This window comes from Ambystoma mexicanum, chromosome 7q (genome assembly GCF_040938575.1).
Source record: "Ambystoma mexicanum isolate Mex_15411 chromosome 7q, UKY_AmexF1_1, whole genome shotgun sequence".
In the NCBI taxonomy this organism is placed as follows: domain Eukaryota; kingdom Metazoa; phylum Chordata; class Amphibia; order Caudata; family Ambystomatidae; genus Ambystoma; species Ambystoma mexicanum.
In genome coordinates this window covers 952,719,174-952,741,329 of record NC_090941.1, presented here as the reverse complement: position 1 = coordinate 952,741,329, position 22,156 = coordinate 952,719,174, and the positions used below count along the sequence as shown (strand labels likewise).

Below are 22,156 nucleotides of genomic sequence, written 5' to 3'. Positions count from 1 at the left end.
AGTCCTTGAACCGAACCTTTTCTCCCAGATGATGATTATGGAGAGACAGAAGGGGGAAGGTGACTATACAATGTCCATAGTGCTTATAAATGCGTACTGAGTGTGAACATATGTGCTGAGGAAGGTTATATTGACTCAGTAATGAACGTGATAGATGGAGCGCTTCTATCCTTGGTAGATCCCCACATTATTATATGTGGGGATTTTAATTTATGTTATTTGGATACTCAAGGAGTTGTGTTGAATGATTTTATGTTGGAAGAAAAGGCTGCTTCCTGGTCTGCTTCCTGTTTGAACGCGTCTAGGGCTCGTGGCCTATGTATGTTAAATGGCCAGACCAAGGGAGATATCCCGGGTGCTTGGACTTGGTCGAGGGGGATGCAGCGGGCATGTTTGTATTTACTGCTTTGTATCAGCTAATATGTTAGCCTCTGTGGAATTGTATTGGGTCATTGAGATGCCAGTGAGTGAACATAATCTGTTAGCAATTAGCTGGTCGGTATCGCCCTTGTGACAAAATTAGGTTATGATGAACCCGATTGAAGTGTCGTGGGGCAGAAATAGACTAAGGATTACATCAAGGGATGTCCCAAGGGATCCAGCCCTATTTGACAAGTATGTATATGATAATAAAAGTGGAATAGATTATGCTTGGATACTCCAGGGTTAAATGGAAATGTTAGGGTCCCAAGGAAGGCCAGACTTTAAACCACTCCATACATATAATAGGGAGGGGGTGGCTAAGAAAATGTTGTGGTCGTATGTAAGGAAATTTTAAAAGTGGGATGATAATCTATCACGCTTGATGAAACAAAAGAGGAAGCAGCAATATCGCAACTGGCTTATTGAGAGGGCAGCATGTTGCTGAGCATATGTTAAAGACCATCTGTAAAAATAACACTGGAAATCTCTGGGAAATAATGAATAGTGCTAAAAGCTTCTAGCCTGCAATAACAATTGGACAAGTTCCTGAATATAGATGAGTAGAACATTTTACAGAATTGTTTGCTGAAAAAGCAGAGGGGAACAATAAAGGCATCCCAATCTCGAGAGAAAGATGATCTTTTAACTTCGATAAAGATAATATTGAGACAATAATTGGAAAGCTAAGCTCCTTAAAGGCTGCAGTGCCAGATGGCCTTGCAAATTACATCTTAAAAGAAACTGCTGACTCATGGGCAGAATTTATTGGCAGGCTCATTAACCAGGTTCTGGAAAACAGGCAGGTTCCAAACTCTTGAAGGGAGGCTGTGATTGTACTGATCTTTAATAGGGACGATCGAGAGGATCAAAAGAACTATCGACTGATCGCCCTTCTGGACACTTTAGGGAAAACCTTTCGATCAATATTGCTGCGAGAATTGAATGCCTTGGCGGTGAGAACTGGTTGCTTGGACCCCTGTCAAACTTGATTTGTGAAGGAAGTACAGGACTCCTTAAACCTCTTCCTGCTTAATCTACTGAATCTAAAATCCATTAGAAGCAAGACTAACATTTACCTAGCTTTTATGGACCTTGAACAAGCTTTTGACAGTGTTTGCAGGGAGAGGTTGTGGGCTAAGCTCCTCGGTTGGGACTGCCCCTTCGACTTGTTGGAGACCATCAAAGCTCTATATACTGATACCTCCATACAGGTTAGGTTGACGGGAAAGGGTGCCCTCTCCAAGCATATAAACACATCAGGGCTTAAAACAAGGGTGCCCTCTTCCTCTGCTATTATTTAATGTGTATATCTCAGATCTGGGGGACACAAAGTTGGTGGTGCAGGCCTTTCCCCCCAAAATCTATGAATCACATATACCATGGATCCTATATGCTGATGATTTGGTGATCATAGATCAAACTCCGGTGGAGCTTCTACGTAGGCTGAATTCCTTTCTAGCCTATCTCGAGGAGAACAACCTGTGAGTGAATGTTACTAAGTCCAAAGTCCAAAGTCCTGTCACCAGCATATAGGAAGCATAAGGGAGTATCCTTTTTTTTTTATATACTCCCGGGAAGTAGGGCAGGAAAGACTGACAATGGTAGATACGATCTCACATACTTGGGTATTGATGCAAGGGCTTGTTATGTGATGCTTACATCAAAGGCAAGGAGGCTGGCGTCCCAGGGAATAGCTCTCTATAGGAAGTACAGGACTTTGACAACGTTACCCATTTTAGCCTTTTACAAGCACAAAGTGGAACAGATGTTTACATATGGGGTGGAGCCGATGCTGAATTTATCCTGGAGAATATGGGGGATTTTAGAGGGCTATTTCTGGAGAACAGTTTTTAGGTTGCCCAGTTCACTGCCAGTAGCCACCATTAGATACAAACTGGGGCTACAATCTAGGGAGTCAATCGCAGCGTGCAAAACAAATTCCTTTTTTGGGAAAATGTATTGTATCTGACAATGTACCTCCCTTTGATCTCTTGAGGAACAGTGACTTGACTAAATCAGACTGGGTGTTGGATACATGGGGAAAAAAATGTGTGGGTTACCTAGAGGCCTGTGATATCACACCTAATATGCTAATTGCTTACCCGGTGAGGGTGAAGATAAGATTACAGGTCCTAGACTGGATTGCCACGCAGGAGATAAGAAGTAAATGCAAGCTGTCGTCAAAGTTTGTTCAAGAGAGGAGAGCGCTTAACCAGGTGCCATCTTATCTACACAAATTTCCGTCGGCTCATTACTGCGATCTGTTTGAGATTGCGCCTGAACATCTGTCAAACCAGAGAGTACAATTTACACGGGATCAGATACTGGAGGCGGACTCTTATTGCAGATGTTGTGGGGAAAGGGATGTTATGGAATCATTATATCACTTGGTCGTGATCTGTAGAGTTTTAACAGAGGTGAGGACCCGTAACTTGGAATTTTCTGTGAAGTAGACCTTGACCTTGTTGCCCATGAGTGATGGGATATGTTTTTAATTGGAGATAAACCAAGTTTGGTCCTAGCAGTTATGCAATTTGTTGAACACATTTTTATGGGTTACATGAAATGGGATGTTATGTGGGGATGATCCTTTCGTTTTTTTTCAAAGTTTTGTTTTGATTGGGCAAAGTGTTGATTGTAATTTATTTTGTGATGGAAATGTAAAAGGTTTGTGATAAACCAGACATTAAAACATTTTTTTTTAAAGAGTGATTTATTGCTTATTGGAAAGACAACCTTAGCCTGAAATAAATACCATTGATTTTGACATTTCAACAGTGTTTGGCCACATTCACAAAAGTATGACTGCTTGTACAGTGGGAACCACCAACAAAATAGTTCATGCAGGAGTGTGAGATGTATCCATTGGCATAAGGAAAATAAAACATTTCCACGATAACACTTGCCAGGCCAACTTCACAAAAAGCTTCAGTATCTAGCAGACCAGGCATTGCATGGCATATAATGGCGGTACTCAGGCAAATGAGGCTGCACTTGGCCTATGATCACATCACTACAGCTTGTTTGACTGTAGCTTGCATATGATGACTATGCATGGCGCATGAGGGTTTAACTGGCATAGGATGGCATGCTATTGATATATAAGGCTTTCCCTAAAAATGCTTTGCAGTGATGAGGTATTTAGCATATCATGATTGTACTTACTACGCGGGGTGTTTTACTGTGAATTTTTGAACGAAAAAAACCCATAGAAATGTTTTTTACATTATTTTTGGGGGGTCTTCCTCGAACCCCCATTCCCTTTCAGTTTTATCTATTCCAAAAACACCCACATCCTATATATATAATTATCTAACCCCCCCCCCGCAAAAAAAAATCGATGGTAAAAAACCCTGCAAAAAAACGTCCCACGATGAAAGGACGTTGTACTGGTTAAACTAGCATAAGATAGAAGTGCACCTAGTTTATGTTGGGCTTTATGTCACTAAACAGCATGCTGAAGTCCGTACCAAAAAAAGACAGCGTTGTATTGGTTGAATCGGTGCAGCCTTCAACAGGCGGTTTTGTGGCTAAATTAGGGGTTTCATCCCCTGAAGCCCTCCCACAAGAGCTGACATGATCCATCGAATGTCTAACCCAGTACATTGGCTCCCTCCCTCGCCCCATTACCGCAGCATTAAAGGAATCCAATATTCCCATTCCCAAACTCCAGCCCCAAGACCACCCCAGCGCCTGCTTATCGTCCCATGCACTCCTGCCCACTGAACGCCCCGCGGCACCTTCCTGGTCGTGCATGATGCTGTCGCACGTTGATGGATTTTCTCATGCCATTTCTGGACTGCACCCATTACATATCCAGGCAAACACTTTATAATTTGTCTAACTTCTGTCGTGTCTTTTTCAGCCATGTCACCAGAGCCAAAGGTCATATGACATCATGTAATGTGACGACATTGGAAAGGGCACCTTTAAATTGCAGTAGGAAGCAGCACAATTACCTTATCAGCCCTTGTAATAAGCTTAATTTCGTATTTCTTTTCAGTAGGGTTACCTGTTGGATGCCAGTACCCTGCTGACTAGAGACACCATTCTCCACTTGATACCCCACGTACCTCATACCTGTGGTGCTTAGGGAACATATAGCTGTGTTCCCCATTAATTCTGCTCCCGCAAGATGTTGTGCAGTCAAGATACAGATGGTGTAGATGCTCTTCCCAATGTTTGCTGGGGTTGATTCCATCACTGAGGTAGGCCACAGCATATATGCCTGGTGTTTCCATAACAGGTGGCTCGTTAGCTGCAACGTTAATTGAATATGTCCCTGTGGGGTGAAAGGAGCTGTCTTTTCTTTATCTGAGTTTATAAACAAAGTTGCCCGCCCAACCCTTTTAGCAGTTCCTCATGCCAGGCATACGTTATGCATCAAACACTGATGCTGTGTTTTCCTTTTGGGAGTCTATGTGGGATAGAATTATTGTGGAGGTCCATTCTCTAAAAGAGGGTTTAATGACGCCAATTGTCAACATCTTGCTGATCTCTTCCTCCAAGATGGCTCTGGGTTTTACACAGCCTGTTTTTCCAAGAAGAGAGTTGTTCTGTGGTCAACTGGTCAGGGTGTTTGGAAAAGCCCTTCTTGTGGGTTATTTATTTGTTATCTAAGTCTTCTTCTTAGTGGTTAAATAAGGCTGCAATATACCTGTCTTCTGGTCCTTAGGTTTTTCCAGACTTTTACCCAGTTAATGTGATATCTCTTTTCCCTCATCTGGTGCTCGGAATGGTTGTTAGATTTCAGACTACCTCCCGCATTGGCTAGGTACCATGCCAGTGAGCCAACTGTTTATTTTCATGGTGTATCAGTAATGATATGACCTCATCAGTGACCTGGAATGTGCCAGGATAGGCATGTTCTGTTATAGATAGTCCATTGCTTTACTTAGTCCCCATAAGCTTTCTTACACTATCCTATGTTTTTGGGGAAAGTCGGCTGGATTGGAGAAGTTGTTCGCCTATTCTTCCTAATCCTCTCTGAGCATATCCAGACATATCTGGGAGTTCATCCATTCACCAATTCGAATGATGAGGAACCAACTGATGTTTGGGGAATCTTCCTAATGACCAATGGTACCTATGTCAGCAACATGGCACAGTTCCTGCCATACCTATCATCCACCTTTGCATCCAGATGTATAACTGGTTCATCGATCTAAGGAAGGAAACTGAAGGACCACACGGTCTTGATCTTTGAGGCAGCTTTAATGTTGTCTGTGATATTTTCTGAGGTGTCACTTTTCACTAGAAATGCCTACGGGTATCCAGCTGAACATTCCAGGGTTACCAGAATATATCTGAACCCACTTTTGGACGGTTTGCATGGTTCAACAGTATCTATTACAAAACGTTTGGCAAAGGTTGCAAGGGCGTCATTGGGAACACCTAGATCATGTAGTATTCTATACAATTCGTTTTGTTTCCTGGTGGTGTCATTAGGATAACAACAGTGAGCCAAAACTAAAATGATAAATATACATGTTCAATGAAAGTAGAGATTAACAGTTAATCAGAAAACTCTTTTGATGCACACATTTAATCCTGCTGAACAGGGGGATATGTTCCTGGTGGACCTGAGTTCAGGATTAGCTAATAAAGTATTCGGATACAGAATCAATGTGTGTGTGATGGTCTCAAAATCGACATACAGATGGGCCAGAAATGGCTTCAACTCTGATTTATTTATGAAGAAAGTGAATTTAGTGCGGAGTGCGTTTTATTCATAGGACATATTTGGGACAGTAAAAGCAGTGATATATTTACATATTCTAATATACATTTGAAGATGTGTATATACAAAAAACAAATTCCTAAAGATACATCTACACATTCGAGTCACTACACAGCATGGAGGACTTTCTACAAAATAAGTTCACTGTACAACCTAGAGGACTTTCAGTACATACATGAATTTGGATATGTTGAAAGACATTTGTGACAAACCGTATTCATTATACATACACGTGATTTATCATGTATGTGAGACATTGCAAATCAGTCCACCATTTGTGTTATATAGAACAATTACTAAGTCAATGCTAAAGAGAACAAAATCTTTCCAAATAAACACAGTCCACGTGTATCATGTTTCTGTGCCTCTTGTTTATGTGCCTTCCTGAGGACCAGTATCTTATATTAGTGGGACCCTCTTGGAGTACAAAGAAAGATGTGTCTAAGTACTATTTATTAATTATGTTTGTCAATGGTTCGAGGTTCCCACGAGAGTATTTGCTGAGAGCGCTCACCAGTACAGTACCCATGGTGAAATGAATTCCTAGGAATGAAGCATATCCCTAAGGTAACACTCACTCATGAGTTATAGTTTCCTCATCTTTTATACTGCACCTGGGGAATAGAGAAAACTATGAATAAATTGTGGATTTTTGTTAGTAAATGGCTAAATGCAGATGGTATTAGTAACCAGCGTAGAAAATGTTATCTTATATACCCAAACCTGTTGTAGGGTCTTGTGTGGTGGTTTGATTTGCAATAGAGAACACATCTGGAAAGACAGATCTAGTAGCCATAAGTACATTGAACGATGAATCTTCAAAGAATTGAGAAACAAGAGAATTGCCTCACCATGTCATGTACCTGACTCACCCTAACTACTCCCTCATCTCTAAACTCTGGTCCTCTCACCCCGCCATCTCTGTTTGATATTCTAATATGATCCTTTCCAACTCCACACTGTCCCCAGCATGCAACGCTCCGTGCTGCATTAAGGATGTGATATGCAGTAAATAGCTTTATTTATACTGTATTTTTCATAATTTATATTTTTTAAGCATTTTTCAAGTTCATAGGGCCTTTATTATGGTTTACAGCAAGATTGGTGGTGTTTTATGTTGTAAATGTGAGTCACTTACCAGCATTTAAAGCATTTTAATGGTGGGAAAGAGTGCATTTATTAGTTGATAATTATTTTTATAATGTAACTAGCAAAAGGTACTGATTCTCCAAACGGGTTCTGTAGACAGACATAACACTCAATTATAATATCAATTGTTGAAAATCAATGAACCTGTAGGACGCAGTTCTGATTTGCTTATTGCTTGATGTGCTTTTCACCCTGAAGTAAACTGCACCGAGAAAGAGTGTGTGTGGCTGGCTGACATACCCCGGAGCAGACGTTGGGCGTTGGGGGGGGGCAGAGTTGTAGTGCTGCTAAATACTGCGACCTTCTGTGCACTCTCCCCACCTTTCACATCATCCTGGCACTGTGTAGTTTGTTGATGTGTAAATATCTCCGAACCCGTGTGCATCCTATGGCCTTGAGACATGGTTTTCAAGGTCCCAAAGGGACCATGAGTTTTTTCCTCATGCCGGGACATTGATGTTTTGCTGATTTCATGCAACCATGCTTCATGTGTGAAGGTGCTGAAATCCAAGGAAAGGGGAGGGGTGTCCAAATGTCATGTAGCCAGTAATGTCAGGAGGGTCCAAACAGGTAACTATGCAAATTTGGTGCAGATTGGTGAGACAGTGTGGAATTGTATAAGGAACACTGCTTCACCAAGCCACAAACCCACAAATAAATTTGGTGGGGGACCAAGTCTGATTTGCATATGGTCTTTCCACTTCTTTAATGGCTTGGCAGGCTGAAGAACACTGGTATTGTGGTTTGCTCAGAGCAACCACCAATCGAGCATTTTGACACATATGGCAGTCAATAACGGTGCATTTTAGACTGACTGTATTTAATAACATCTGAATAACGACAAAAGTGAGGATAGAGCACCCAGGGATATTAAAAGACAATACAGGTAAGTATAATCCAGTGGAAAAGACTGGATTTCAATGAACAACAAACAAAACTGCTAGTATTAGTCAAATATTTCAATTATGCAGTTACAGAATGAACACAAACCCAATTTGATGGACATATAACAAAAAACAAAATCAGTGCATAAACTGTGCACTGTTCAGGTGGTGTAATCGTCGACAGAAAGGTGTTTCGGCCTAGAGGAGAGTTGTAGAATGCAGCTTTGTATGCAGGCCTTCATCACGACGTGTGATGGAGTGAGTTTTGGTCCCGGGATCTCTATCTATAAATAACAAATGAAGTGTAATGAGGAAAGGGGTGACCTTGAATGCAAGTAAAATAATGATTCACTGAGCTCCCAAAGGATGCTTAACTGAAAAAAAGAGAAGACGCTCCGTAAGAGTACCTTTGTGTCGACGATTACACCACCTGAACAGTGCATAGTTCATGCACTGATTTTGTTTTTTGTTATATGTGTCGAAATGCTGAATTGGTGTGACCTCTCACCCAGAAATTTTGTTTTGTTTACTCAATTACGCTCACCTGGGTTTTTCAGGGCATTGCCAGGTGCCCTAATATTTACTCTTGCCCAGAGCAATGCCAGAGGTTTGGATTAATTCAAACCTTCCAGCCTTCAACTCTTTTGTTTTGCATAAGTCACCCCGAGTGGGACATGTATGCCCACACGTGGGTCCCGAGCCTGCTGGACCAAGAGACCCAAGCTACTCCTCACCGATGAAGCCCAATGAGGCTGAAACATGTCTGGGGCAGCTTGAGGTCTCCTGCAGAAGGAATATGATCTAGTAGTGTGGGCTGAACTGCCCCTTTTGAGGTGGGACCAAGCCTGATTTGCATATGGTCTTTTCCCTTCTGTAATGGCTTGGCAGGCTGAAGAATGATGGTCTGGAGGGTTCAGAGATGCTCCAGGCAGCTCCAGATTTGTTCCTGGGCACCTCAGATATGCTCCAGGCCGCTCCAGATTTGTTCTAGATTGAGGCTTTAGGAATCCGGCAGCAAACCTAAGAATCTCAGGACATTTCCTGATTTGTGAGTGCATGTCTGTTCATTTGCACACCCCTTTTAAACTCAAGTGAAAGTGTGAGATGGAGATAATCCTCATCTGTTTGCTCAGTAAAAGCTTTGCATTTCTGCTAAGGCCCTCATGATGCATATATGGTGGTAATGCTGAAAACTGGCAAGTATTTCAAATATCACTTTTGAACGTCAGCCTGATTCCAGTCCCTAGGGCACTGCATTTAACACAAGCAGTATTCTAGGGGACTACTGTAGCAATAAGCCCCGAGATGGCTGGCCAATACCGCACCAGGTAATGGCCTTGGAGCCCATAGTTACAGGCCCGAGCGCAGAAAGGGCCTTAACGAAGGCCCCAGGGGCATTACCAGGGGTGGTATTTGCCCACCGCCGAGGGGCGTATTGCCATTAGTATCCCGGCCCATTAGACCGGGGGTACTAATAGCATTTTTTTTCTGTTCCAAAATGCTGCTGCGTTTCGGAACAGAAAAACTAAGAAAAAGATCAAATAAAATGGCCGCCAGGAAAGGGAAAACAGTCCGTTTTCCCTTTCCATGGCAGCCATCGGGAGCGAATGCGCTGGGAACAGAAGTGTTCCCAGCGCGTTCTTTCCCGAGAAAAGAAGAAAAAAGAAGGTAAGTGTGGTTGGGAGGGAGGGGAGCGCATAGTTTGCAGGGCAAGGGGGTGGAGGAAAAAAAAACATACCTGAGTCCCCGGCGGGGGACGAAGGCAGCCTCCAGCCATGTGGAGGCTCGGAGTGGGGATTGCCCCATTTCAAGCCTCCTCATTGGCTAAGGGGCCGCCACGCCCCCCGCCTGGAACAAACGAAGGCACATACGTGCGTGCGAGGGATCCCCGGCCTGGTAATCCCCCAGCGAGGGCCAATCAGAATGCTTGTTACATTCTGGTTGACCCTCGCTGGGTACTAATGTATGATTAGGAGGTTGTTTTCAAAGTCAAGAATCCTTCTCTATAAGGTGGAGGTAAAAAAGTATTCAAACTCTCCCAGATGTTTAAAATCTTCGGACTTACCAAAGAACACTATGTTTTAGCATCTCCTTAGAAGCAGGTGTGATGTCCTGATGGTACATTTTTCTAAAACAAAAATATTAAAAAAGTTATACAATTTTAAGATTTGATATTGAAAGAATGATAACTGAAGGTCTTGTGTAATGTTTCTTTTTTTAGTGTAATTGATGGTTCTATGTGATTTTGCCGAAATCATTTTCAGAGAATGTTTTTTAATGAAACAATTATAACAAATAAAATCTGTTTTTTATTGTGGGGGGGGTTCTACTCCAATCCCCTCCCATTTTACTATGCTTTTAACCCCATCAAAATCCCCTCCCCACCCGTTTTAACCCTTTACCCCACCCCATATTTCATTTTATTTTTTAAATCTCTGCATTTTTTTCATTAAAATCACTGGATTGTTTTTGTTAAAATAGAACACACTAAATACAAATTGAAAAAATAGAAAATTAAAAATTAAAAAAAGATTGTTACTGTACATCCGTAGCATGAGGGACTGCGAGCACAAGGCGGCACCTGTGAAGCTTCTGACCGAGCAAAAGGAGCAGAGTGTGTGGAGTGAATACATTGTGAGTGAGAGAGTATATAAATGAATTGTATCATTCAAAGAAAAAAGGAAGACCGGTACAACAAGAGTCACAGTGACATGCCAATGACAAACATCCAGGCAATCCCAGACAAAGAACTAGAGAAAGAAAGAATGAGGCTGCTGCTGCCAGTGATGAGTGGCATAGACCACGTGATGCAGCCTCATGACTTAATCATTCAGGAGGGAGCGGAGGTGGGACCTTGATAGCAATAGAGTCTAGAGAATTGAACACAGACTTAAACTTGATCAGAGTATATGGAAAAGAAGACTTCAAGAGTTGTTTGCAAACCTGCGTTTGGTGTGGGTAGTACCTGGATGTAGTTGGGGGGGAGGGGAGGTAAAAGTTCTGATTCTATGAAGACTGAATCCATCTAGCCTAGCATGATGCTGGGTACCCACCCAATTCCACTGAGAGAGTGTTGACTGTAAGCCTGGTACCGCGGCGCAGGGGTAGAACCAGGGCGATACAGGACTATTGATATGGACAGTTAGGGATGTATCTGTTTTATAGACCCCACCAAAGTCTGTGCAGTGTAGAGCTCAGCAAGGGCAGCATTAGAATCCATGTATGCCAACTCCAACAGAGCCTCCGCTTGCTTTAAGTTTAGGACCCAAAGTGGATGGGGACTCGGCATCATGTAATTTCTATTTCAAAATGTCATTTGTGTCTTGAGGTCGATCAGTGCCTTTTCAGTCCCATGTTTGAGTCTTAATCCTGACTATCTGAGACGAAGCAAGTTGTTAGATTCGAGGTATTGCTGTATCTGCAAATAAGCTGCTCGATCAAGGATTTTCAGTAAAAAGGGCACTCTCGTAATGGGTCTGTAGGTAGATGGGATATTAGGGTCTAGGGAGCTTTTTTCTATTTTGTTTTGGAGCGTATTCATTTTATCTTGCAGTGCATTCTGGGTGTTAGTGCACCACAAGGTATCTTTGTTGCAAATATCAAGTGGTTGGATAGGTGATTCTAGTTCTTTTAGGATGTTAATGAGTTCCTTGGTGCTGTACTTAGCTTTGGTTGTGCGGTCAGTATAGTTGTTTTTTGGCTTGGATAATAGCTTGTTTGTAGTTGTGGGAGGCTAGCGAAAAATTGATCTTATTGCCTGAGAATGGGGAGCTTTTCCACGTGGCCTCTGAAATTCTTTTCATTTCCGTAACGATTTAAGTTGTGGTGTGTAGCACGTGTTGAGGTGAGCGCAAGGTTTGGATTTGTGTAGTTTAAGTGGTGCTAATGTGTTGATGGCCTTAAGGATAGTATGATTGTAGAGTCCGACTAAGGCCTTGGGATCTGAAAGAGTCGTGATAGGGTTGATGATGGGTTGTAGTAGGGGTAGTATTTTCTCTGTGGTTAAATTGCATTTATTTCTAGTCATCATGGCTGGTGCCTGTTAAGACTGGTTAGGTACAGTGGTTTCTTCTTGAATAAATGAAATTATGTGGTGGTGTGACCAGGCACAGGCAGTGTTAGATTTGATGTTTATATTACAATTGAGATCAGCTAACCAATCTAAGGTTCTACCTTTATTATGTGTGGGTTCAGTAATGCGGGGAGTAAAACCTAATTCGGTGATGGTGTCTTTGATGGCACATGCTTTGATGTCTTTGGGATCTTGGAAACCCAAGTTGAAGTCACCAATAATAATGACTTGTGAATTGGTTTTCGTGTTGGTTGAAAGTAGAAGTGAGATGTCATCTTCAAAAGTAGTAGTCGGCCCTGGTGGTCGATAGATAAAATGGATAGTAATGGTGCGAGAGGATGATGTGAGCAGTTTGACGGATAAAAGTTCTGCTGAAGGCATAGAATGGTTGTTAATGCTTCTTAGGCCTAATGAGGTTTTGTGGATAAATGTTGGATAGGTTGGAATCTCGGTCAAGACGAATGATGGAGTAGTTGCCTGGTATAGCAAGGGCAAGAGCTGGACCTGGTGCAGCATGAAGCCAAGTCTCCGTAATGGCTATAAAGTCAAGGTCGTGTGTGGTTATGTAGTCAGCAATGTTTTAAGCATGAGCAGGCAAAGACCTAGCACTGATAAGGGCCCCTTTGATTTGTGATGGGGGTTTCTCTCGTTTTTTGGTTTGTTTGGGGCTATGCTTAGATGCCAGGGTGGTGGTGGTTGACTTAACTGGTGAGTTGGCTACTAAATTGGTGCCTTTAGAAAAAGTGGCAGCATGCAGCAGCGGGAGTCTAGAATCTATTCTAAGATTCCTCTGTTTGGTGGGGCATGGTAAGGTGGATGGTAGTGTTAGTGTAGTTCGGTAGTGTATTAGGATGTGTGCTGTAACGGGGGTTGTCTGAGTGAGGTGAAACGGTGGTACAGTGAGACATTCAGCTCAGTGTACATACCCTGGGGTGAGGGTCTGGAAGTCTTGAGTGGTTGTGAAGGGTAGAATCAGTAAATAAACAATGTGGTAGGAACCTTGAGGGCGGTATGAGGTCTGATGGCAGAAGGCTAAGTGTCATGGCCATGTGCATGTGGGGTGCGCTTGGATTAATTAGAGGTTCCATGACATGTGATATGTGTCCATGATAAGTCATCAAGACTTCTATGATCTGCCAATGGTAGCTAGTCGTTCACTTTAAACGTAGCCTGTCCTACGAGTGAATCTTCAACTAGCCAGTCTTTTGTTCCCTCCTCCATATTCAGATGTAGGGGTAATACAGGTCTACTTTGAGATTCCTCACACATTCCACACCAGTGAGTTTGCCCCACCAGTCACAACACTAATAACAGATTTTACCAGGCTGCAGTACAAGGCATTGCCAACATTGCCACCTCTATCTGCTGCTGCCTCTGATTCTTTCCACCCTTACTCTACAGTTGATATTTGCACATTGTATTACATTTACAATTATTGAAAACAATGTGATTTAAACAAATGTGTTGCGGGGTAGCACAGACGTAAGACCATATTCTAGGTACCATACATAAATAGATGGATAAGGTGAAATACACAACGAGAGGAGGGCATGAGGGCAATTATAGAGATGCTGTGGGGCAGACAATATGGAACTAGAAATGGAGGATGAATTTTCACGGAGGACGACTTTGCTTTGAAGTGATATTTTAATTGCAGTGACATTGATGATGTTTTTGATGTTGTGATAGGGAATTCTAGTGATGGGGGCAAGTGGAGCAAAGAACCGAAAGTAGGAGGATGCACAGGATGTGTGGGGAATGAAAAGGCTGAGGCACAGCTAGAGCGGAGGGTACGGTTAGTGGGGTGGCAAGAAATGGATTACTCCAGAAAAGGATAGGCTAATTCGTGAATGGATTTGAAGATAAGGAGTAGAAATGAAAAGATGAGTGTTTTCGTGAAGATGTTCATCCCGCGTAGAGTCGGTTAGAGGAAATGAGTGGGGAAGATTGCGAAGAGTGCTGGGGGTGACGTTAAGGATTTCATCAAGCGAGTGAGGCTGGAGCACTAGTTGAATCGAATAATTACAAGAGCGGAGAAAGTTTTTTAGCTGAGTGGTAGGTGAGATGGGTCAGATCTCCTGATGTTTAGCAGATTGAGTGTCTGGTTGCAATAGTAGTTGATGTTGTGAAGAGTCGAAGGTCGCTGTCATGGAGGACCGCTATTTTGTGAGCCTTCAAGGATGGGGAGAGAAAGTCAGGAAAAAAGAATATATGGGGAGAAGGTAAGGCACATTGGAGGACATGAGCTAGACGGCCACTGCCTTTAATGAGATATGCATAATACAACGAAGAGCCATCCAGTGGTGGATGGCTGAGAGGCTTGCAGAGATTCTGTTAAATACTCTAGGGGTACAAGTAGGGAAGAAGAAGAAAATGTAGGTATTGTCTTCAGGGAGGTGATAGAAGTAGGCAGAGGAGAAAGACCACCTTGCCTAAGGAGGAGAAGGGAGTAAAAAGGAAAGTGCAAGAGACATAGCCCTGGGGTGCACGGGAAAAGAACATCAACATTTTGGCATTTTAAGAATGCAAGCTAGGCAGCTTTTCCATATCCCTTCAATATTTGTATGTCATGGTCATTCTCACTCAAACTATTTTAGACTGGACATGTATTTTTGCTGTTGAATTTCATTGACATGCCAGGGAGCCGCCGAAAGCACTGGGAGAACGGGGAGACCCGATCCTAGAGGTAACAGGGTGGCTGATCCCAAGGTTGGGGAGACAGAGAGGGAGCAAAGGGCAAGGGGCAAAAGACATGAGAACCACGTGAAGGGGGTCTAGGACCCATTGTTGAAAACTATACAGCAAATTGCAGAAAATACAAACTTTGCCTATATAAGCCCCAACATCCACAGTCCTTGGCAGGAGAGTAAACCAAGGTTGTGGGGGATAGAGAAAGAGAACTGTGAAAACATACAACTGAAAGGCGTCTGGGACCCATACTGGGGTAACAAATCCCTGGGCAGCACAAAAGGGAACAGAAGCTTTGTGGATGCAAGAAAGTATCAACGACCTTGCCAGGAGAGTGAACCAAGGTTGTGGACGGGAGAAGAAATGAGCTGTAAACCTAATCAAGCGAAGGGGATCTGGGGGACAAATACCCCAAAGCCTAAATATAAATCTTGAAAATTCAAAGGGACACCCTTAGACCTTGGCAGGAGAGTAAATCAAGGAAGGCGTGCTAAGGTAGGAAAAGTAGTCTTCCCCCCACACAATGCAGTTTAATAGAGGCACAGATACAGTGGAAAGATCCTTGGGATCCTTTACTTGTTTTCATATGCTGGAAAGACTCTGGGGATAGGGAGACAACCCTTGAGTCCTGTGGAACTTTTTCTTGATTTTCTACACCTTTTGGAACTTTTGTGTTTAGCTGACAAGATCGGGCTACAGGTCGGCAGTCAAGAGACAATGGGCCTGATTAAACGTTTGGCGGTAAGGGTTTACCAGTACCGGTAAGGGCACCGGTACCGGTAAACCCTTACCGCCTTACTACGAGGTCCCTTTGCGGGTAGGTACTTTAACGCCTGCTGTTTAGCAGGCATTAAAAACCAACCCGCAAAGGGACCAGGGTGCTAATTACGGTACCGCAATTTGCGGCACCGTAATTAGCGCCTTCCCCATTCCCATTATGCCCTATGGGGCAAAAATGGGAATGGGGAAGGGCAATGGGGGAAGGGGGAATTACCGCCCCACCAACCTTGGAATAGGGCGGTAATTCCCCTTTCCACCAAGGCGGTGCCGGTATTTTACCGGCATGGACCAAGGTGCTAATATCACCTTGGTCCTCCGCCTACCGTGTAATGAGGCCCAATATTCCCCTTACACGTTATACTTAGTTTAGCTTGTGAGGGACAGAGTAGATTTTGGACACAGGACGGTGAACTTTACTTTGGACATTCTGACGCAGGCCACTTGATTAGTTTTGTTTAAGCAGGGAAACCCCTCCGCTAGTTAGGTTTTCCTCCCTCCCCTATTTTACTTCATAATAAAAGTCTTTTCCAATCAACATGCCATCCTTGTGTCTGTCTCATATTCCTAGACCCTCACAGGTTAGAGTGGAAATAATTCTGTAGTTGTGTGGGATCTATGTGATCACTGCCCCGGCCGTAATGGCGATGGCGACAATGTCGACTCCCATTATGGCGCGGCGCAGCAATCGGGTAGATCACTTTGCCTGCATCCTCCAGCACGCATCCCGCTACCCCCTCCCCCCAGTTTCCTTTATGGCTGCACAATTCTGGGTGCGCCACCGCCTCCCCGCTATTCTTGAGGCATCTGTTCCTCCCACTTCAGTGAGACGGAGCCGACACAGCAGGGTTCTTCATATTTAAACATATTTTATGTTGTAACTTTCTTGTCCCTGCTTGCTACAATGGTAAGCGGTTGGAACCCCCGCAACCCTCAGCTCCCATTACAGCAACCAAGTGGAGCGGAGGACACCCCTGCAACCCCCGGTCCCCTTGGGCGCAGTAATGGAAGTCGGATTTTTTTTTAATGCTGACTGCTCAGTCTGCATTTTCCAATCGCAGTAATGGTATGTTTCAGTTGTGTGTCGATGGTAGAAAATAGTAGGATGGGCCTGGAAGGAAAAGAGTGCAAAGGACTGTAGGGTGGATTTAAAGGGCTTGAATCCTGCCTTTGCAAGATGTCTGGAGGGTATGTCCTCAAATGTTGTTTCTCACCTCACAGACACGATGAGCATTCCCATTGGCTGAAATGCAGACTGGTCTGCCAATGCCTTTCTCCAGTCCAACTTTTTTCCTGCATCCTCTCTTTTTGCTCTCCCATCAATCCCACACCTCCTCACAGTTTTGCTTTATCACCCCAGTACTCACACCCCTTGTCCTCACACATCGCTCCACTTAACCGCAGGCTATTACTCCGGTTCCTCGCCATCACCCCCTATCTACCCAGGATGTCCATCAGTAATATTCCAAAGGGATTTACACCCTTTTCTATTTTATGCATTGGCCATCTTATTTTTTTAATGTAAATTGGACTTGCTCTGTAGGCACGGACCTGATTAATACCACTAAAAAATACACTAACACCCCAGTGGGAGATCCGTGGTGCTAAATACATAAGGGACTTTGACTGGGGCAGACTTGGCTGATTTGGGCCCTGAACCCTCACAGAGGTACAATCTAACCCTGCCCCAACTCGGTATTTACTGCTGCAGTAGTTTCCTATATGCATTCTCAAGTAACCAAGCATTAAACTGTTCTATATGTTGCATGACTAGGTTGATGCTTCTTATAATAAAATCATGACATTTCTTCTGCAATGCAAATGATTGATCATAATGACTTAAGCAGGCTTGCACCACCATCTAGGATATTGACAAGGATTTCTCTCTGTCTGGATTGTTCTTGTAGGGGGATTATGTCTGGCTGGATCTTAAAACTGGCCGGGAGTTCGATGTTCCCGTTGGAGCTGTGGTCAAACTTTGTGACTCTGGGCAGATTCAAGTGCTGGACGACGAAGGCAATGTACGTATGAAAGAATAGCATGACGGGAACATGGCCACCAGCTGCACATACTATGGCGTGCTGTTCCTTAATAGTCTTTACGGTAACATATAATTATGCATATCTTATGGAGCACATCATGGCTTTCACAGTGATTACAAAAAACTGCTTCGTTGAAAAATTTATGTTTTATTGGGTATGTACCTGTTAAGTGAGTTCCAACTTGTAATACATTATGGCCCTCATTACGAGCATGGCGGTCTGGGAAGTACGGTACCAGTAAGCATGCCGGTACATTACTTCCCGGACCGCCATACTACGGGTTCTGCTTGCGGGAACCATTTCACCCACCAGGTTTTTCCTGGCGGGTGTAACGGCACCCGCGAGCAGAGCACGTCGGATGCACTGGCACAACTCTGTATATGCCGGTGCACCCGACGTCCCCATCCCCATTCAGCCCTATGGGGCAGAATGGGGATCGGGAGGCCCTTGATTCCGACACCGGGTCCGCCTAACTCGGCATGACCCGGTTCTTGCCCATTCATGGGTGCCGGAAAGAATGCAACTCTGCCAGCAGCCGTGCTGGTTTTAACGGCACGGCTACCACCAGAGTTGTAATGACGCCCTATGTGTCCTCAAATTGAGAGTATTTTTGACCATTTTCTCTTTGAACTTCAGCATCACTAAAAAGGTATGCAATCAACAGTGATTATGCAAATAATAGCACGGTTTTATTGTTGCAAGCAAATGTTTCAAATGTCATAACATCGTATACATAAAGGGTTTGCAGTAAATAAAAATTATACTCTATTACTCACAACTGAATAGAAGAGGGTTTCGCAGAGGATGAGTGGCGCAGAATAGTTGGTCTACACGCTTCTGTCCTTTAGTCCCCGCTCTTGAAGTGGGACATGATGAGCACACTCCTCAATGCATCGTACAACCATCAGGGCCTGGGTATGTGCACCCTTGTACACATAAGGGGGCGGCCAGGCTGCGATTGCAAGTACCTCTCAGCTCAGCCCCCCATTGGCACATGCCCAAATCTGAGATATCCATTGGTCCCCTGTACCCAGGTGAGTTCAGGATCCACATTGCAGGTGAATGACCTTAAATAAGACATCATCTGGAATATATATTTATATGTCTTGCCCTATTTCAAGGGTGAATCTACACCCTTGTGTCCTTTTTAACGTTTAAGAAAAGGGAGTTTCTTTTATCAAGCAATGTAAAAATAGAGTGATGCACATTTGCACCATACCAGGCATATGCCGCCTTGGAACTTCAACCACAATGGAAGTTTAGTTTAGTTTCTTTATTTATACCGCGCAGCGAACCCTGGGGTAACTGGGCGCCGGAGTTATAGAGGAAGTTACAGCAGAGTATATTAATACAAAATGGTAACAGTAAGTGCAGTTGACCGGGTTACATGGTGGTTTGCAAAGAAAACGAGTACATGAAGTAGTGTGTCAGATAGCGGTGGGATTCTTGTTGGTGAACCACGACTTTGTTTTGGCTCTGAAAGTCCAAAAGGAGGGTTCTGCTCTAAGGTTTAGCGGTATAGCGTTCCATTGTTTGGCGGCTAGGACCAGGAAGCTGGAACCGCCTGCTTTTTTTAGGGAGAATTTGGGGATGGAAAGACAGTGAGAGTACAATATTCTAGTTGGTCTGGTAGAGGTGTGTTTGATGAACTTGTCTGCCAAGTATTTGGGGCCGTCATTGGAGAGGCATTTGTGGACGATGATGAGGGATCTGAGGGTGATTCTATCTTGTACAGGGAGCCAATGGGCATCTTGTCTAAAACTTGAGATGTGTGAGTGTCGCGGGATACTCAGAGCGGCTCTGAGTGCATTATTCTGTAGCACCTGCAGTTTATTCAAATTGCATTCTGAGGAGCCAAGAAAGAGAGTATTGCAGTAGTAAATTTTTGAAAGCACTAGCGCTCTGGCCTGTGCAATGCAGCTGGAGGGCGAGAGGAAGGTTTTGCAGGCATTGATGAGCTTTTTTGTGTAAGCTGTGGAGGAGGCTGTGGCGTACACCTGTTTTTTGAGCGATAGTGTGGAATCTAGATAGACCCCTAGAGTTTTAATTTCTTTAGCCACAGTGATTAGGTTACTGTCTATGTTGATAGGTGCGTAGCAGGGGTCCAGTTTGTTTAGCCGTGGTTGGGAGCCAACAAGAAGGAGCTCAGTTTTCTCGTCGTTGAGGCATAAGCCGTGTTCTGCCACCAAGGCTTGGATCTCAAGGTAGAGGTTGTTCATCCGTATGGAGTCCTCTGCATAGCAGCCTGATAGGGTGATGAGCACCTGGGTATCTTCAGCATAATTTGTGTATGTGACACCCAGGTTATCAAGGCGGTCAAACAATAGCTTAGTGAAGAAACTGTACAGGGTCAGGGTCGTCGAGACGCACAACCCTTGTGGGACGCCACAGAGGATGGGGATGGGGTGGGCTGAGACCCCCGGAGAGAAGACCCGGGTGGTTCAGTCAGCTAGGAAGGATTGGACCGAGGCAGTCGCCTGGTTAGAGAAAGCAGCTGAGGCCATCAGATGTTCGGTGAGGATCTGATGGTCGACAAGGTCAAAGGCTGCTGAGAGGTCAAGCAGCAGGAGAATGGCTAAATTGCCCTTATCCTTTGCCTCTCCATCTGGATTTTTAAGTACAGGAGGGCTGTCTCTGTTCCATGCCTTGGTCTGAAGCCAGATTGCTTGAGGCCCAGGAAGTTGTTCTCTTCCAGGTGCTTCTGGATTTGTAAGTAGGCCACTCTGTCTACGATCTTTAGGATGTAGGGGACAGTGGTGATTGGCTTGTAGTTGGTTGGGTTATTAGGGTCTAGGTTCATTTTTTTTTAGAAGGGGCATGACCCAGGGCTCCTTGAGGCTGCTAGGGACTGAGCTCGATTTGAATGAGCCGTTGATAAGGGCTGTTATGAAAGGGGCCAGATTGTTGGCACCTTCCTGGATGATGGGAGCTGGACAGGAGTCCGCTTGGCATCTGGAAGGCTTGAGGCCTTTGATGATGCTTTCCACTTCTTTTGTAGACACCGGGTAAAGGAGAAGGGGGGAATGTTGGACTTTCAGAGGTGGGTGGGGGAGGAGGGTTGGCTTTTTTGGCTAGGCTGAGCTTTTCTGTTCGATTCTGGATTGAAGCATGGCAATTTTGTCTGCCAAGGCTTTTTGGATCCTTTCACACCAGCCTGCGTCTTTCACACAAGTTTCTGAGAGTGTGGAGGGGGACTCGAGTTCCCTAAGGATGGTGAAGAGCTTTTTGTTTTAGATTTGGCTTTTTCAATTCTATTGTCATATGTCTCTTTTTTGGCTCTGAGGATAGAGGTTTTGTAGGTAGAAGCTGCTATCGTGAATAGTGTTTTGTTGGCCTGGTTAGGAGTTTTTCTCCAAGTGACTTCTGTCACTCGTTTGGTGTTCCGGAGGATTTTAAGCTCTGGAGTGAACCATTTGTTCATGTTGGCTGCTGGTTTAGCTTTTGTGAGTTTGATAGGAGCGATGACATCTACTGCTGATTAGAGTGTTTTATTATAGAGGTCGGAAGGTTTATCTGCATCTAGGTTTGCGTAGTTTGCGGGAGTGAGGATGTTGTGGATTAGTGGACAAAGGCTCTGCAAGGTGATGTTGTGGTTGTTCCTGGTGAGGGTTTGCGGAATAGTAGCTGGAGGGGTGTTTGGATGCATCTTACCTTGGATGGAAAAGGAAATGGCGTGATGGTCTAACCATGCGATTAGCTCATTTTTAAGGATGGCTTTGGAGCAGTTGTGTTCCGCTAGCCAGTCCAAGGTTTTGCCCTTGTTATGTGTTTGAGCTGTGATCCTGAGTTTGAACCCTAGTTGGGAGATGCTATTTTCCAGGGAGAGCGCATTGACGTCATTGGGATCCCCGAGGCCCAGGTTAAGGTCTCCTAGTAGGATGATTTGAGATCCTATTTTGGTATTGGTGGACAGGAGGTCGGAAATCTCTTCCTCGAATGAGGAAATGGGGTTTGGGGGTCTGTAGATGAGATGCAGAAGGACGGTTTGTGTAGCTGAAAGTTAGAATTTAGCAGACCAGAAGTTCAGCGGACCGGAAGCTGGATGTAGGGGTCATTCTAAGACCAAGGGATGATTTGGTGATAAAGGCTGCTTCTCCTCCTTTACCTGAGTCCCTGTCGTTCCTTAGAATTGAGTAGCCTTCTGGGATGGCGAGGGATAGAGCTGGGCCTGCTGCCTGATGCAGCCAGGTTTCAGTGATACCCAGAAAATGCAGACTGTTAGTGGAAATGAGGTCTGCGATGTCTAGCTCATGGGTGACCAGTGAACGGGCATTGATGAGAGCACCTTTGATCAGGGGTTGTTCAGTTATGTTTCAGGGCTTTTTGGGATTTGGCCAAAGTTTGTAAGGCGCTGGCTTGAACTTGGTTATGATGAGAGTGA

General features: G+C 44.2%; 1 protein-coding gene across 6 annotated transcripts in view; it reads left to right on the top strand.

Annotated features, from left to right (window-relative positions):
- MYO7A (myosin VIIA) overlaps positions 1–22,156 on the top strand; it is a 1,239,317-nt gene that overhangs the window by 564,859 nt on the left and 652,302 nt on the right. For all 6 annotated transcript variants that reach the window (XM_069640000.1, XM_069639997.1, XM_069640001.1 and 3 more), the window contains one exon: positions 17,641–17,754. In XM_069640000.1, coding sequence (XP_069496101.1) covers positions 17,641–17,754 — 114 coding nt within the window. The remainder of the gene's footprint in view (positions 1–17,640; positions 17,755–22,156) is intronic.